The sequence below is a fragment of the Haliotis cracherodii genome, unplaced genomic scaffold (genome assembly GCF_022045235.1).
Source record: "Haliotis cracherodii isolate W230 unplaced genomic scaffold, xgHalCrac1.p SCAF_29, whole genome shotgun sequence".
NCBI lineage: Eukaryota > Metazoa > Mollusca > Gastropoda > Lepetellida > Haliotidae > Haliotis > Haliotis cracherodii.
The window spans coordinates 2591801-2608236 of NW_027266285.1; the positions used below are offsets into that span (position 1 = coordinate 2591801).

At 37.7% G+C, this 16436-nt stretch overlaps 2 protein-coding genes across 5 annotated transcripts in view; one reads left to right on the forward strand and one right to left on the reverse strand.

The window, feature by feature from the left end:
- The window catches only part of LOC139473447 (DNA topoisomerase 2-alpha-like), a 46082-nt gene extending 43647 nt beyond the window's left edge, over positions 1-2435 (reverse strand). For all 3 annotated transcript variants that reach the window (XM_071256028.1, XM_071256029.1, XM_071256027.1), the window contains exons 1-2: positions 2343-2435; positions 1880-1949 (exon numbers count right to left, since the gene is read on the reverse strand). In XM_071256028.1, the coding sequence (XP_071112129.1) occupies positions 1880-1918 (39 nt within the window). In that variant the 5' untranslated portion in view covers positions 1919-1949; positions 2343-2435. The remainder of the gene's footprint in view (positions 1-1879; positions 1950-2342) is intronic.
- A 105-nt stretch (positions 2436-2540) lies between these two features.
- On the forward strand, positions 2541-15353 carry LOC139473449 (ubiquitin-conjugating enzyme E2 G2). Of its 2 annotated transcripts, XM_071256031.1 has the most exons (6): positions 2541-2691; positions 3202-3283; positions 4620-4738; positions 5229-5369; positions 11313-11463; positions 15189-15353. In XM_071256031.1, the coding sequence occupies exons 1-5, from the start codon at positions 2649-2651 to the stop codon at positions 11423-11425; spliced, it is 498 nt and encodes a 165-aa protein (XP_071112132.1). In that variant the 5' UTR covers positions 2541-2648; the 3' UTR covers positions 11426-11463; positions 15189-15353. The 2 variants fall into 2 exon arrangements, with proteins under 2 accessions (XP_071112132.1, XP_071112131.1); XM_071256030.1 differs by lacking the exon at positions 15189-15353 and having other exon boundaries at positions 11313-13014.
- Positions 15354-16436: the final 1083 nt, after the last annotated feature.

The window sequence follows — 16436 nt, forward strand, 5'->3', positions numbered from 1 at the left end:
TTATATCACAGTGTGTCAGCTTGATGTGGGAGGAAAGCCTGAAGTGATGTGTCTTTAACGTTTACCACTTTGGTAAAGCCCACGAGCATGGGCATTAAGAAAGCTGAAGCTGTTCCAAGACTTTAATTTTGTAAATTTCTACTTGTTAACCAGCCTAGGCTAGAGGGTTTTTCTGGAGTCAGGTAAAGTATCACAATCCAAGGCAATGCATGACTGGTTGTCCACAACATACTTTACTCATGCTAATTAATGAACACTGTTAATTTTTTGTGTGGATGTTGTGGAATGCCACACTCAGCAATATACCACTTAATATGACCATGATGACAGAGGGTTATAAGTAATAGAGTGAGGAACAGACGAAACAGTTATTAGATAATGAACACACAATCAATCAAATTACTGAGCCTGACCACCAAAACAATTTAGTCAGGGTACCTATTGTAACCCAAAAATATTTTGTGTTTAGTGTTTTTCGAAATTACACAACTATTGAAGAAACTGACAAAAACTGATGTTTGTCTGTGCTTATCTCCTGTTTCATATATGCAAGCAAAATCAACTTTGGAGTATTGTTGGATCATAGGTTTTCGGATGTCTTATGTTCTCAAATGGCTGTGTTTATCGCCAATATTCTTGCTAAAACATCAGCATCACACAGACATTGTAAATACTCAGAAGATGGCTTGTTTTAATAAGAGAAAGTTGTCTCCTAAAAGGGAATGAAATGATGTCTTACAGTTGCTCATGTGATTGGAGAGAAAACCAAAAATGTTTCTTAGTGTCTGAAAACCCACAATACAGTAATACAGAGATATAGTACACAGAACCAAACTTTGTTTAATGACTGCTATCAATGTTCCGTTGATAGGGTAAGACTTCTGCCTGTGCCCCTCCTCAAAAATATATATAACTAAAAGGATTGAGCAGCAATGCATACATATACAACTTTTGGTGAGGGGAATGGGCGGAATTCTTCCCTCAGAGTGATCTCCCACTCAAAACATTGGACCAAACCCTTGACTTGGCTAACACCAAAGAGTTTGCATGATATTTGTCATGAAGAAAAACACTAAAACAGAGAGCATCATCCCAGCATTAGAAACTGACTGTTTTTGTTCACTAGTCCATACAATAACATACAGCAAAACCCTTAAAAAGGGCAAATTTCCACTAGGCATTATGATACCTTATCTTTTGGGCAGTTTGGCAAGAACTAATAGGATGAGTGCCAATTTCTGCCACTGCATCCCTGGCCCACCAAATTGAATTCTTTAATATAATTAGGAGATGGAAAGGTAATGTAGGTCAAGTGACTGATAATGCATCCTATTATGGTTTGGGTATTTGGGAAGGACAGATTTCTCTGTCTAAGCTAGAACACCTACTGGATGTGGCTAAAAAGGGGAATCTGTGGTAGTGAAAAGAATGTTGTTGAAATTATGTCATGATGTGGTCTACTGCTGGTGAATATAAGCCAAGAGTATTGAAAGAAACTCAGAATCTGTAGTTATTATCATGATTAAAGCCCCTAAAAATGATAACAACTTACTTTTAGAGGACCTTCGGATGCCATTCTGATAAATTGGTGCCCGAAATGATTAAAAGTGTTTTTTGCCCTACAAAAAGTTCTTATTTCCAGGAGCTTCGTGTTTCTGAAGCTCTCGAAAATATTAAGCCTTTCCAACTGAAGTCGTTTCAAAATCGCCACAAGAAATCAACCAATGAAAAGAGTCGACACATTCTATTTTTGTTTAGAAAATACAACACCCAATCAATATGAAGATAACTACCACGTGACATAAGGGTCATGACCTTTTACCTCAAGGACGGATGAATGAATTCGTTCACAACTGAAAAAATAATCACAAACACTCACAGTCCATCTCAGCTCGTTTGCTGCTGCCTCGTCAGCCATAGTGTTGTTAAAATGTCTCCCCGCTTAATACCTGAAAAAACACATTTCAATTAGCTACTGCTAACGAAACATAATGAACTGTCAGACATTTTCTTGCTGCCGCTCTAAAGACTGTGTCAGTATGTCGTTAGGAACATATCAAGCTAACATTTTAAAACTATTCTTGATTAAAATATATAAAACACGTATTCAATTCGAACGCAGTTTACACCTTTATGTCTCATACAGCTTAGACACACTGTTTTAGTTACGATTCAATAAAGAATTCGTGTCTGCAAGCATAAAGAACCGCGCTAGCGAAGACAATGGTTTTGGAATTTCTGATAAGGTGCTGTCTGATTTCCGCATGTGCATAAGTTTGATTTCTCAACACTGTGAGATAACGAAATGCGATATTTTTTACAAAATATAATTTGATAAGTACCTTTTTTAACGTGATCCCCTGTCCTGACTGGAAAATGCTCAATCTGCAAATATTTTCCTATGCCCACATTATCAATCGCGGGGCGCCATGATGGTCAGGCTAAACCGGTATTCTTCTTTTTGATTGGCTATAAAAATGTGTGATAATTTACTTTAACCAATGAAAATGTGTTTTACATTTTCTAGACTTTATGGTCTCTCACGAAGAAGAGTTGAAGAAAGTGACAACATCAACAAGCATGGCGTAGTTGGAAATGCATTCATAACAGTTCTATTTCCTCCGACACAACTGCACAAGTGAAACACAATGGCTGGCTCAGCGCTAAAACGTCTAATGGCTGAGTATAAACGTACACGATTGTTTCAGTCGATGTTTGTTTCAATTTCTAATAAACTCTCGACTAAGTGATAGTTGTTGCGGGAAACAACAGGAAAGAACTGATTTCTAGCCTATATCCCTGTTTTAAACCAGCAACCATATTTTGTATTCACCACACTATATTACCATCTGATTACATAGACTGATATGTAAGATATTTACCAAGATAATCACAATGCATATTTACTGTTTTACAATTTTAATCAATGTAGTATGCAGACTAGGTTTAAAATCTCGAAATCTCCTACATGGTAAGATGCTTTGAAAAGTTATCATACAACATAAATTTTTCAATCTTATCTTGTTACTATTTGCTGAAAATACAACTGTCAGCATAGAAAGTCAGATATCTAAATAGAGTCATTGTGAACATAAAAAGTTAGAGTTTTATAGCATTTATGGTGTAACACAATATCCTTGAGACAAACTCTTTTTGCATTTTACTGATAGTTTAAGATATAATTAGTTCATGATATTACAGAGTTGACTTTGAATCCACCTGAGGGCATAATTGCTGGTCCAGTCAATGAGGAGAATTTCTTTGAGTGGGAAGCCCTCATTATGTAAGTTGAATATGAATATTCACAATTATATTTTAGCTAATTCAATTATGGTAAATGGAGGATTAGGTTCCTACAGTGTGTGACCTTGATGGTTAGGACAAATAGTTTGCTATCAATCACTGATCATGCTGATAAGCTCTGATTGGACTTCATTATTTCAGGTGGATATGGTATCTTTAGCAGACAGAGGCATAAGCATATATTCACTCACTGATCATGGTGGTGAACAATGTGAATATACTACTAATGAGAAATGGCCATGGCAAACCTCTTAACATAACATGCCCAAAGTAGAAGACAAATGGTCATCTCCATCGTCGAAGCCATGTCATCTACATGATCTAAGCCAACTGAATTTGCTGTGTAGAGTTGTGTCCATTAAGCATGCAGGAAATCCCAGATTCACCCCCTTTATAGTTCTTTGTTTCTCAACACCATTCCCTTTCTCAAGGATTTCACTAGTAGGACCTACATTACTTTGCCTTATAGGGCTTTCCTGACATGTTTTACGGTGAGTGATGTTCATTCCACTTACTGACTCAAGGTTTATACAATGAGGGACAGAAAATGTTCTAAATGAAAGAAGTTTTGTTTGTTTGTTGTTTAACGCTGCACTCAGCAATATTCCAGCTATATGTCGGCGGTCTGTGAATAATCGAGTCTGGTCCAGACAATCCAATGATTGACATCATGAGCATTTGGATACGATGACATGCATCAATGAAGAGCAATGATGTAGATGACAAAGCCCATACCACTGTTACCATTACCAGATGGATAGTTCATTGTTTTATCCCTTTATTTTCTCTTATGAAAAGACTGTTATTAATGGACTTGGTATCCATTTTCACAATGTTGTGGAATTCCATCACAGCCTTTTTTTGATTGAAAGTTTTCCAGTGATACCAATTTGGTGTCCTATCTTCGTGAAGGGTTCCTCCTGCCCCAAGTATAGAAACAAACCTGAATGAAAGGAAATAATTGAATGAATGTCAATATCTCCAAGACAGAAACATGTAAACACCTTATTCAAATACAACTGATGTTAAGTTCTATTGATTCATATGAAATCTGTTCTTCTCCAGTATACTGTTCATAGTTGCTGAATCTAAACAGATCTAGTCACACTTGTGTATCTAACAATATTGAAGTGATCATTGTAAACCTCCAAGGAGGACACATTAATGGAGGGAACACGGTGTAATGGCAAGGGGATGTGAAAATTATTGAAAGGAGTGCAGTAATATTCTGATGGAATGCTGTAAAAATATATGGCAGCTTCCTTAGATTACAAAGTCTAGACCTAGTCACACTTTATGTTTATTTCTTTTCTCAGGGGTCCGGAGGGTACATTTTTTGAGGGCGGAGTGTTTCCAGCCAGACTGACTTTTCCAGCTGATTACCCGCTGAGTCCACCCAAGATGAAATTTACATGTGACATCTTCCATCCAAACAGTAGGTAGCCTTAGTGAGTCAAGCATGTACCCAGAGGCTTGAAGTATCACCAGAATGTATGCTTGTTTGTTGTTTAATGTCGCTCTGAGCAATATTCCAGCTATATGATAAATAAAGTCCAGACACTCCAGCGGTTGACATCATGAGCATCGATATAGAAAATTTGGATATGATGACTCGCATCAACCTGATGGAAGCCTGACCACCCAGTCCTGTTACTTGCCTGTTACAACAAGCATGGGTTGCTAAAGACCAATTCTGCCCTGCAGTCTTCACAGGACGAATACATCCAGTGGTGTTCCCTTTCTATACGTGACCTAGTGTAATAGCTACCACCACTGAACATTGCTGAATGCATCTCACAGGATCTCAACACATGCCATGTTTCAGTCTGAAGCTGACAACGTTTCAGTCAGTTGCTGATATGAAGTATATCAGTTCTACCCCAGCATGGCATGTTTCACTGTTTTTATGCCATGCCATGTTTTAGTCTACCCTGATGGTCGAGTATGCATCTCCATCCTGCATGCCCCTGGGGACGACCCGATGGGGTACGAGACCAGTGCCGAGCGGTGGAGCCCTGTGCAGAGTGTGGAGAAAATACTGCTGTCAGTTGTCAGCATGTTGGCAGGTGGGTGACAGTGACTTCTTACTTACACAGCTATTAGACGATAGCAGAAAGTTTTGAGACTGGCATATCTGGGTTGTTTTTATGCTTATTATATGTCAATATAACCTGTGACTTGTTGACAACTTGGGGTGCTTCAATCCAGTGACAGGCTGATAAGTGACTTCACCTCTGCGGTTCCCAAATTGAATTGAACAAAACTAAGTAAGGAGCAGTCATCAAATGTTTTACCCTAGAGGTTCAATCACCGAGGAATATTGATGAATGGTTACAGCAGCTGTTTATGGGAAGGCTGCCCTCTGATGACAAAATTAAACGTTTAGTGAAGGTATTTCAAAGTGGGAGAGAGAGTTTGGAAGATGGCCCTCTCTCTGGTCGCCCCACCACCAGTGCCACACAAGAAAACATCAAAATTTATAATATCACTAATGGCTCTGCTACTGAAGCTGTTAGCAATACTTTTTACATTAAAGACACTGCTTATTACTGTCTACAAACTTAAAAAGTTGGAAGAATGATGTTGGATGATAAATAAATTCTCACAATCATATCTTTTGATATCAAATATATCAACACTTGTTGATAAAAGTTTAAAACCTCCTTAGCAAGCCTCAGAATGTTTTCTCTTTTGTCAACTCATGTTGATATATTTGATATCAAAAGACACTCGGGTGAGATTCTCTATATAATATCAACCCAGAAGATTTTCATGTTAGGCTAGTGATAGTGATAACACCTGGATCTCTCATTCTGATCCCGAGAGCAAACAAGAATCCATGGAGTGGAAACACTTTGTGTCTCCCCAAACCAGGAAGTTAAGAGCAACGGATCTACCAAAATAATTATGGTCATCTTCTTGTAGGCCAGCGAAGTCATAACACACATCAGTTAGTTACCACAGGGAACAACTATAAATGGTAAATGTTATGCTGACATATTGAAATGATTACATTAGTCTATCAAAGAGAAGTATTGCAGCAAACTCTGTTGTAGTGTTTTCCTCTGTCTGTCAGGATTATGGTCCAGCTCTCTCCAGTCCATGGCTGCTGTATGGGAATGTGGATATGAAATATTACCCCATCCACTCACTCACCAGATCCGGCACCTACTCATTCACTATGCAAGTGACTACCACCTGTATTAGAATTTGGATACAACACCTGCGTCATATGTTATTCTCATTCACAGAGTAATTATGGGTATCATTGGCACTGTTAAAACCATAATGGCACTGTTAGAATCATATTAATATTGTTAGAAACATAATAGTACTGTTAGAATCATAATGGTACTGTTAGAATCGTATTAATACTGTTAGAAACATAATAGTACTGTTAGAATCATACTGGTACTGTTAGAATTGTAATATTACTGTTAGAATCGTATTAATACTGTTAGAATTGTAATAGTACTGTTAGAAACATGATAGTACCGTTAGAATCATAATGGTACTATTAGAATTGTAATAGTACTTATAGAAACATGATAGTACTGTTATAATCATAATGAAAATGTTAGAATTGTAATAGTACTGTTATAATCATAATGGTACTGTTAGAATTGTAATAGTACTGTTAGAATCATAATGGCACTGTAAGAATTTTCATAGTACTGTTAGAATTGTAATAGTACTGTTAGAATTGTAATAGTACTGTTAGAAACATGATAGTACTGTTAGAATCATAATGGAACTGGTAGAATCATAATGGCACTAGTAGAACCATACTGGCACTGTTAGAATCGTAGTAATACTATTGGAATCATACTAGTACTGTTAGAATCATAATAGGACTGTCATAATTGTAATAGTACAGTTAAAATCATAACTACTGTTACAATTGTAACAGTACTGTTAGAATCATAATGGCATTGTTAAAATCGTAATAATACTGTTAGAATCATAATAGTACTGTTAGAAATATAATAGAACTGTTAGAATCGTAATAATACTGTTAGAATCGTCATAATACTGTTAGAATCGTAATAATACTGTTAGAAATATAATAGTACTGTTAGAAACATAATGGTACTGTTAGAATTGTAATAGTACTGTTAGAATCATAATGGTACTGTTAGAATTGTAATAATACTGTTAGAATCGTAATAATACTGTTAGAATTATATTAGTACTGTTAGAAACATAATAGTACTGTTTGAAATATAATAGTACTGTTAGAATCGTCATAATACTGTTAGAATCGAAATAATACTGTTAGAATTATAATAGTACTTTCAGAATCATAATGGCACTGTTAGAATCTCAATTATACTGTAAGAATGATAATAATACTGTTAAAATCATAATAATACTGTTAGAATCGTAATAGTTCTGTTAGAATCATAATAGTACTTTTAGAATTGTAATAGTACTGTTAGAATCTCAATTATACTGTTAGAATGATAATAATACTGTTAAAATCATAATAATACTGTTAGAATCGTAATAGTTCTGTTAGAATCATAATAGTACTTTTAGAATTGTAATAGTACTTTTAGAATTGTAATAGTACTGTTAGAATTGTAATAGTTCTGTTAGAATCTTGATGGTACTGTTAGAATCGTAATAGTACTGTTAGAATCGTAATAATACTGTTAGAATCATAATAATACTGTTAGAATCATAATAGTACTGTTAAAATAATAATAGTACTGTTTGAATCGTAATGGTACTGTTAGAATCATAATGGCACTGTTAGAATCGTATTGATACTGTTAGAAACATAATAGTACTGTTAGAATCATAATGGTACTGTTAGAATCGTATTAATACTGTTAAAATCATAATAGTACTGTTAGAATCCCACTTATACTGTTAGAATGATAAAAATACTGTTAGAATGATAATAGTACTGTTAGAATCATATTAGTACTGTTAGAATCGTAATGGCACTGTTAGAATCATAGTAATACTGTCATAATCATAATAATACTGTTAGAATCATAATAGTACAGTTGGCATCATGAAGGCACTGCTTGAATCATAATAGTACTGTTAGAATCATATTAGTACTGTTAGAATCGTAATGGCACTGTTAGAATCACAGTAATACTGTCATAATCATAATAATACTGTTAGAATCATAATAGTACAGTTGGCATCATGAAGGCACTGCTTGAATAATTATAGTACTGTTAGTCGTGATAGTACTGTTAGAATCATAATAGTACTGTTAGAATCACAATTATACTGTTTGAATGATAATAATACTGTTTGAATGATAATAATACTGTTAGAATCATAATAGTACTGTTAGAATCATAATAGTACTGTTAGAATCGAAATGGTACTGTTAGAATTATAATGGCAATGTTAGAATCGTATTGATACTGTTAGAAACATAATAGTTCTGTTAGAATCATAATGGTACTGTTAAAATCATATTAATTCTGTTAGAATCATAATAGTACTGTTAGAATCATATCAGTACTGTTAGAATTGTAATGGTACTGTTAGAATCATAATAGTACAGTTGGCATCATGAAGGCACTGCTTGAATCATTTTAGTACTGTTAGTCGTGTTAGTACTGTTAGAATCATATTAGGACTGTCATAATCGTAATAATACTGTTTAAATTGAAACAGTACTGTTAAAATTGTAACAGTACTGTTAGAAATATAATAGTACTGTTAGAATCGTAATAATACTGTTAGAATCATAATGGCACTGTTAGAATCATAATGGCACTGTTAGAATCGTAATAGCACTGTTAGAATCGTAATAGTACTGTTAGAATTGTATTAATACTGTTAGAATCATAAGAGTACTTTTAGAATCATAATAGTACTGTTAGAATCATAATAATTCTGTTAGAATCATAATAATACTGTTGGCACCATGAAGGCACTGCTTGAATCATAATAGTACTGTTAGAATCGTAATAATACTGTTAGAATCATAATAGTTCTGTTAGAATCGTAATAGTACTGTTAGAATCATAATGGCACTGTTAGAATCATAATAATACTGTCATAATTGTAATAGTACTGTTAGAATCATAGTAATACTGTCATAATCATAATAATACTGTCAGAATCATAATAGTACAGTTGGCATCATGAAGGCACTGCTTGAATCATTATAGTACTGTTAGTCGTGATAGTACTGTTAGAACCATAATGGTGGAGGGTGGAAATGATTTTATTATCACATAGTAATGATGCATTGCCTAGTATTTCACCCTTACTTTCAACATTGCAGCAGTAGTGAGTGAGTGAGTATGGTTTTACGCCACTTTTAGCAATATTCCTAGCGATATAATGGCAAGGGATACCGGAAATGGGCTTCACACATTGTACCCACTTGGGGAATCGAACCCAGGCCTTTAGTGTGATGAGTAAACCTCTTGATTTAGCTGTATAAAAAATGCACTAGTGCAAGCTATTAATGAAAAACGCTGCCTAATATTTATGTCAACATGCAGCAAGTACATGTAACAGAAATTTGTTTCTGCCTTAACCTTACTTGTCAACACAACAATGATCTTTGAACACACTCAATACATGTAAGTTAAATTTACCATACTACATCACTTATCTTTGTTATGTGTAATTTGTCATGCTTTTGAGCGCTTGACGTCATCAAACCTTGGGTACTTTAAGATTATCTGCAGATGTTCCTATTATGTTTTACAGAAACATGTCATTCATTCATGTGACACAGGCAATGGACTGGCCTATGTTTCAACTATGAGACCAGGTTTTGTCTGGTGCAACTGGGTTTTATGTCAACATGCATCTGGTGCAAGTTAAGTCAGGTTTCTTAAATCAAGTGCAGCAGTATGTCATAACAATGCAGCAACAACTTTTAGATCAGGGGGTCCGGCCTGATTGCTTGTGACGATGGTTTGGATGGTTGCTCATGCTCTTTATGGCTTTAAACAACATTAACTCACTAACCTACTTGACGTTCTAGAACCCAATGATGAGAGTGCAGCTAATGGCTTTAACCAGCATTGACTCACTAACCTACTTGATGTTCCAGAACCCAATGATAAGAGTGCAGCTAATGGCTTTAACCAGCATTAACTCACTAACCTACTTGACGTTCTAGAACCCCATGATGAGAGTGCAGCTAATGGCTTTAAACAACATTAACTCACTAACCTACTTGATGTTCCAGAACCCAAGGATGAGAGTGCAGCTAATGGCTTTAACCAGCATTGACTCACTAACCTACTTGATGTTCCAGAACCCAAGGATGAGAGTGCAGCTAATGGCTTTAACCAGCATTGACTCACTAACCTACTTGTTGTTCCAGAACCCAATGATTAGAGTGCAGCTAATGGCTTTAAGCAGCATTGACTCACTAACCTACTTGACGTTCTAGAACCCAATGATGAGAGTGCAGCTAATGGCTTTAACCAGCATTACTCACTAATCTACTTGATGTTCCAGAACCCAAGGATGAGAGTGCAGCTAATGGCTTTAACCAGCATTACTCACTAACCTACTTGATGTTCCAGAACCCAATGATGAGAGTGCAGCTAATGGCTTTAACCAGCATTGACTCACTAACCTACTTGATGTTCCAGAACCCAATGATAAGAGTGCAGCTAATGGCTTTAACCAGCATTGACTCACTAACCTACTTGATGTTCCAGAACCCAATGATGAGAGTGCAGCTAATGGCTTTAACCAGCATTGACTCACTAACCTACTTGATGTTCCAGAACCCAATGATGAGAGTGCAGCTAATGGCTTTAACCAGCATTGACTCACTAACCTACTTGATGTTCCAGAACCCAATGATAAGAGTGCAGCTAATGGCTTTAACCAGCATTGACTCACTAACCTACTTGATGTTCCAGAACCCAATGATGAGAGTGCAGCTAATGGCTTTAACCAGCATTGACTCACTAACCTACTTGTTGTTCCAGAACCCAATGATGAGAGTGCAGCTAATGGCTTTAACCAGCATTGACTCACTAACCTACTTGTTGTTCCAGAACCCAATGATGAGAGTGCAGCTAATGTGGATGCAGCAAAGACATGGAGAGAAGACAGACAGAAGTTTGAAGACATCGCTTCCCGCACTGTTCGGAAGTCACTAGGATTCTAACTGAAATAACTGATTTATGAAGGGTGCAATAATAAACAGTAACTATATCAAAACATCAGCTTGTATCTCAGAAGTTTATACCTCCAGAATAAGGGCACTGACAAATAATTTCAAGAGATAATAGTTGCCTTGCCACAATGGTGAGGATATGTTACAAGGGAGGTAATTCTTGAAGGCTTGTTATCCGTTCATGTCAAAACTTTAGTATCATGCTTTAATAATTGGGGATAGTCGATATCAAGTCAGTAGATGTGATTTTGATCACAGTTATATGACATCCATGACACGTAAATGTGTGGTCATAATCTACTGATTACAGCTATATTAAGCTCCATTAGTGTCGCCAGGATTTTTCGGGGAGTGTTTGTTTTGAAAGATATGTATTTTCCTGGCTAGTTGTATTTCTTCACATCAATGATGCTAAACTTGGTGCATGGTTGACAAACATCTGTTCAGTCACAGCCACTGATTTCATTTGTTAATGTTTTGTTGGCATTTTGTGTTGCGTTTTTCACCAACTTGTATGAGCTGTGTAACAGCTTGTCCATCTCATGCCATCACTTGATGGATCTGTTATAGACTATTAGTATAGTACATTTCTGTTGACTGATGTTTCTGCTTTTTTGTATGAACAAATTTAAATTTGATGTTGAGAAGACAAACTTAAGGATGTCCGCAGGTGTGTAGTTGAGGAATTTTAGAAATCTAAATAACTTAGTTTAACTCTTGTCAGAAAAGGGAGGAAGTTGGTATGCATTAACACTTGTTGACTACTGCACCAAATTCAAACTTTGCCATAGAGGTACTATTTAGAGGTATATGGGAAAGCCGATTTTAGAATTATTGTTTGTTGTTTAACGCCCCACTGAGCAATATTCTGGCTATATGTAGGCAGTCTAAATATTTGAGTTTGGTCCAGATAAACCAGTGATTGATATCATGAGCATTGATCCACACAATTGGGATATGATGACATGCATCAACCAAGTCACCGAGCCTGACTACCCGATCCCGTTGGTTGCCTATTATGACAAGAATGGGTTGCTGAAGATCAATTCTAACCAGATCAGGGTTTTGGAATGAAAAAAACTACTTTGTGAAAATTCAGTTAGTGAGGCAACTTCAATAATTCACTGAATCAACATCTTCTCTTTCTAATATGTCAGTATTTACCATGTAAAATCGTGTCATAGAAAAACTACTGAGGAATATTTGGTGCAGCGTATATTATAACTTTGGTTGTTTTGTTGGTGCATGTGTACTGATGTATATGAAACTGTTATTGCCTCCCTTGTGTGTTATCGGTTTATCTCTAGTCAGTATCTGTCTTAATGCTATGTTACTCATTACATAACTATACATTTATGGCATGGTGAAAGATTGGTGAATGAACTCTCCTGTTTCAGATGTTGCACACTCAGGCACGTTATGCTCAGTTTCTGCTCGTTTTTCACATTATTGCAGGAACACTAACATCCTGAGATTTAACTGTGACAGATACTGATATGTTACCATGGTGACTAATTGGACATTGTTCATGTAATATATATTTATTGTCAGCTGTTCGTGGAAATAAACGTATAATCCTACTGCCACTTCTGCCTATTGTATCGAAGGTATCTTTCTCTCTCAAAGTAACATTGTCAGAGGTACTACTTTCATGTGAGACCTAATCAGATGTTTTACAGTTTGAATTGTAAAAGGCACGGGTGGCCCAGTCGCCTAAGGTGCCACAATTCGCTGTGCAGAGCTGTGCCAGAAACCTATGATTGTGGGTTCGAATTCAGGTTCTCCCCGATTATGTTTCTAGGTTTGCCAGCACCATACCCGAACTTGTGGGTTTCACTGAAGTGGTACACGTCTGAGACCTGCATCACTTCGGGCTTTCCTCCCACATCAAGCTGACACCTCCTGATTTAACTGGAATACTGTTAAAAGCTGGGCTAACCCAACTCACTCACTCACAGAATTGTAAAACCTAGATTTTACAATTGATGTATGATGAACTGCTTTGAGGATTGACATTTTATTTGTAAGACCTAGGTTTTACAATTGAAGAGTTAAAAGCCACAATTTTTGTCACATTACAATTCCATGATGTGAGTTCAACCTGTGACCTCACATATTGTTAAGTCCGCTATAAGGTATCCCGATGTTTTCTATTTGTTTCTGGTATTTCTTGCATGTTTACGGTTCATTAGTTGGATAAAACACTCCTCGGTTTTAGTTGAAAATGTAAAACTCCATATCTGTAAACATACGATACCGGCATCAGTTGTGCTGTGATTGTAGTCTATGGGTTTGTAGGATGAAACGACGTTCAAACCCTTTGGGCTTGTTCAAAAACGTCTATATATTAAATTCAGTTTAGTAGAGATTATAAATTTCAAAGTCAAATGTTTCGTCAATACACAACACGAATCGAATCGTGCGAGTTATGTGATGCAGTATATGAAGGAAGTAGAATGACTACACCTTGCACAGGTCCCATTCCCTGTAGGGCTATAGTTTAGGTATATATTGAGTGAGTGAGTTGGATTTAACGTGGCTTTTAACAGTATTCCAGTTATATCGCGGTGCATCAACTTAATGTGGGAGGAAAGCCCGAAGTGATGCAGGTCTTGGACATTTACCACTTCGGTGAAACCCACGAGCACGGGTATGGTGCTGACAAACCTAGAAACATAATCGGGGCGAACCGGGATTCGAACCCACAATCATAGGTTTCTGGCGTAACCAGGGATTGCAATTCTGCCCAGCGAATCGCGGCGCCTTAGACGACTGGGCCACCTGTGCCCCCTTAAGTATACAGGACACAGAAGTACAAAGTCATATCTAATTGGGATTAAACCTCTTGAGGACATTAATCAAATGAATCCATATTTTAAAGACGCAGTTGAAGAAAGGACAAAAACTAACTGCTTGGACGCAGATTTATGATAGATAAAGAAAGTAAAATAAAGAAAAAATGTCTGACATTTATGGTCGTTCAATGTTAAGGTAAATTAAACTGACACGTGTATGGACAGAATTAAATATATGTGCAAAAGGTAGATCGCAAGTAACATTATTAGGTCTTCAGCAACCCATACTTGCTGTAAAAGTCGGCTATGCTTGTCGTAAGAGGCGACTAACGGGATCTGGTGGATGGGACTTGGTTGATACATGTCATCGTATCCCAGTTGCGTGAACCGATGCTTATGATATCAATCACTGGATTGTCTGGTCCAGACTGGATTATTCACAGACCGCCGTCATACAGCTGGAATATTGCTCAGTGCGGCGTTAAACAACACACAAACAATTAAATTAAGGAGAGAGTGCGGTCGTTCGGCTTACATAATCTGGGTTAACCACAAACAGGTACATCCTGGTCGTATGACGTATTGAACTGCAGGTATAAATCTTTGAGATTTATATCACCCCATAAGCAAATGAAACCCGACCTTGGTGGTGTTGTCGGTCTTTTAAAAAAGAACCTACGGGGGTTGATTGATCAGTTTTGAGCCTCACATTTAAGGAATTGCTAACAGTGAAGTCTATTTTTGTGAACATTACATGATGTCACAGAAGTATATTCACCATAAACAACTATCAAATGAGCTCTGTTTTACATAATACCCGTGAAAGCAAAGACGGGAAGCTGTATTATCTGAAATATAAACCACTGCAATTGCATATTTGGGATCTCATACGAATTGCATGGGATGATCATTATGAACTGATTATATTGTAACTGACGTTTATTGGCTTTGTCTTTCAGAATCATGTTACCACTGAACGCTGATAATGTCCCCCCCCCAATGGACACCGGGCCACGCAGGCCAGTCTGTGGCGCAATGTACACTGAAAGGCAAAAGAAACGTCACTTCTGAAAATACTGATAAAACTTAACAGACACGGGCAGTAACATGTCCGGTGGTCAATAAACTCATTAATCGTTGTACTGCTTCTTTTTGTTGCCTTAAAGTCCATTTAACAATTGAGTTTAAAATGGAGTGCTTTGCACAAACGCAACCTACAAAAGTGCAATGGGAAAAGTCTTGTCAAAAACATGATGCACGTGCATATCATGGATATATCGAACGATATATCGTTTGCAACATCGCCACAACACCACCAACACCACCGACGACCGACCGCGTAGTGGTCCTCCAGATCGGTTCATGATACGCCAACATCTGCAGAACCGATTCCGAATGGCCACTGAAACAGCTCAGCAAACCATTGGCAACCACCAGCGTGCCATCAGTGATCGTACAGTCCGACGTCGCCTACCAACAACATCTCGTGCCACCGTCCTGCTCGTGTACCCATCCTGAGAGATCGTCACCGACAGGCCAGACTGCAATAGGCCAGGCAACATCCAAATTGGCGTCAACAGCAAAGGAGAAGAATCTTCACTAGTGAAAGTCACTACTGTGTTTCAACGGTGGATGGCAGAGTCAGGGTCTGGCGAAGGAGGGGCGAACGTTATGCTGATGCTTGTGTTATGGAACGAGACCCGTGGGGCGGCCCAAGCATCATGATTTGGGGTGGAATCGGACTGAAGGACTGAGTGGGATCTGTGGTCTTTCAGAATATTGGTCCAGGCAGGGGTAATGGCATCACAGCTCTCCGCTACATTGATCAAGTCCTCAGACCCCATATTGTGCCTTTTTTTGCCCGTCATCAAAACCACACCTTTCAGCAAGACAACGCCCGTCCCCACACTGCCAGAGTCACCAGGGACTTCCTCCAGCAGCACAACATCCAAATCATGCCTTGGCTTGCCCTCAGTCCGGATTTGAATCCCATTGAACACTTGTGGGATGAGATCCAACGCCGACACAACGACGTACGCCCAAGGCCGGCAACTGCAGCAGACGTGCGTGTAGCGTTCCTGAGAATATGGGCCCATATCCCAACGGCCTTCATCAACAGGCTAGTCAACTCCATGTACAGGAGATGTGTGGCTGTACTCAGCGCCCACCAGGTACTGATTTTGAACCCCCAAGCTCTGATGTCTTTT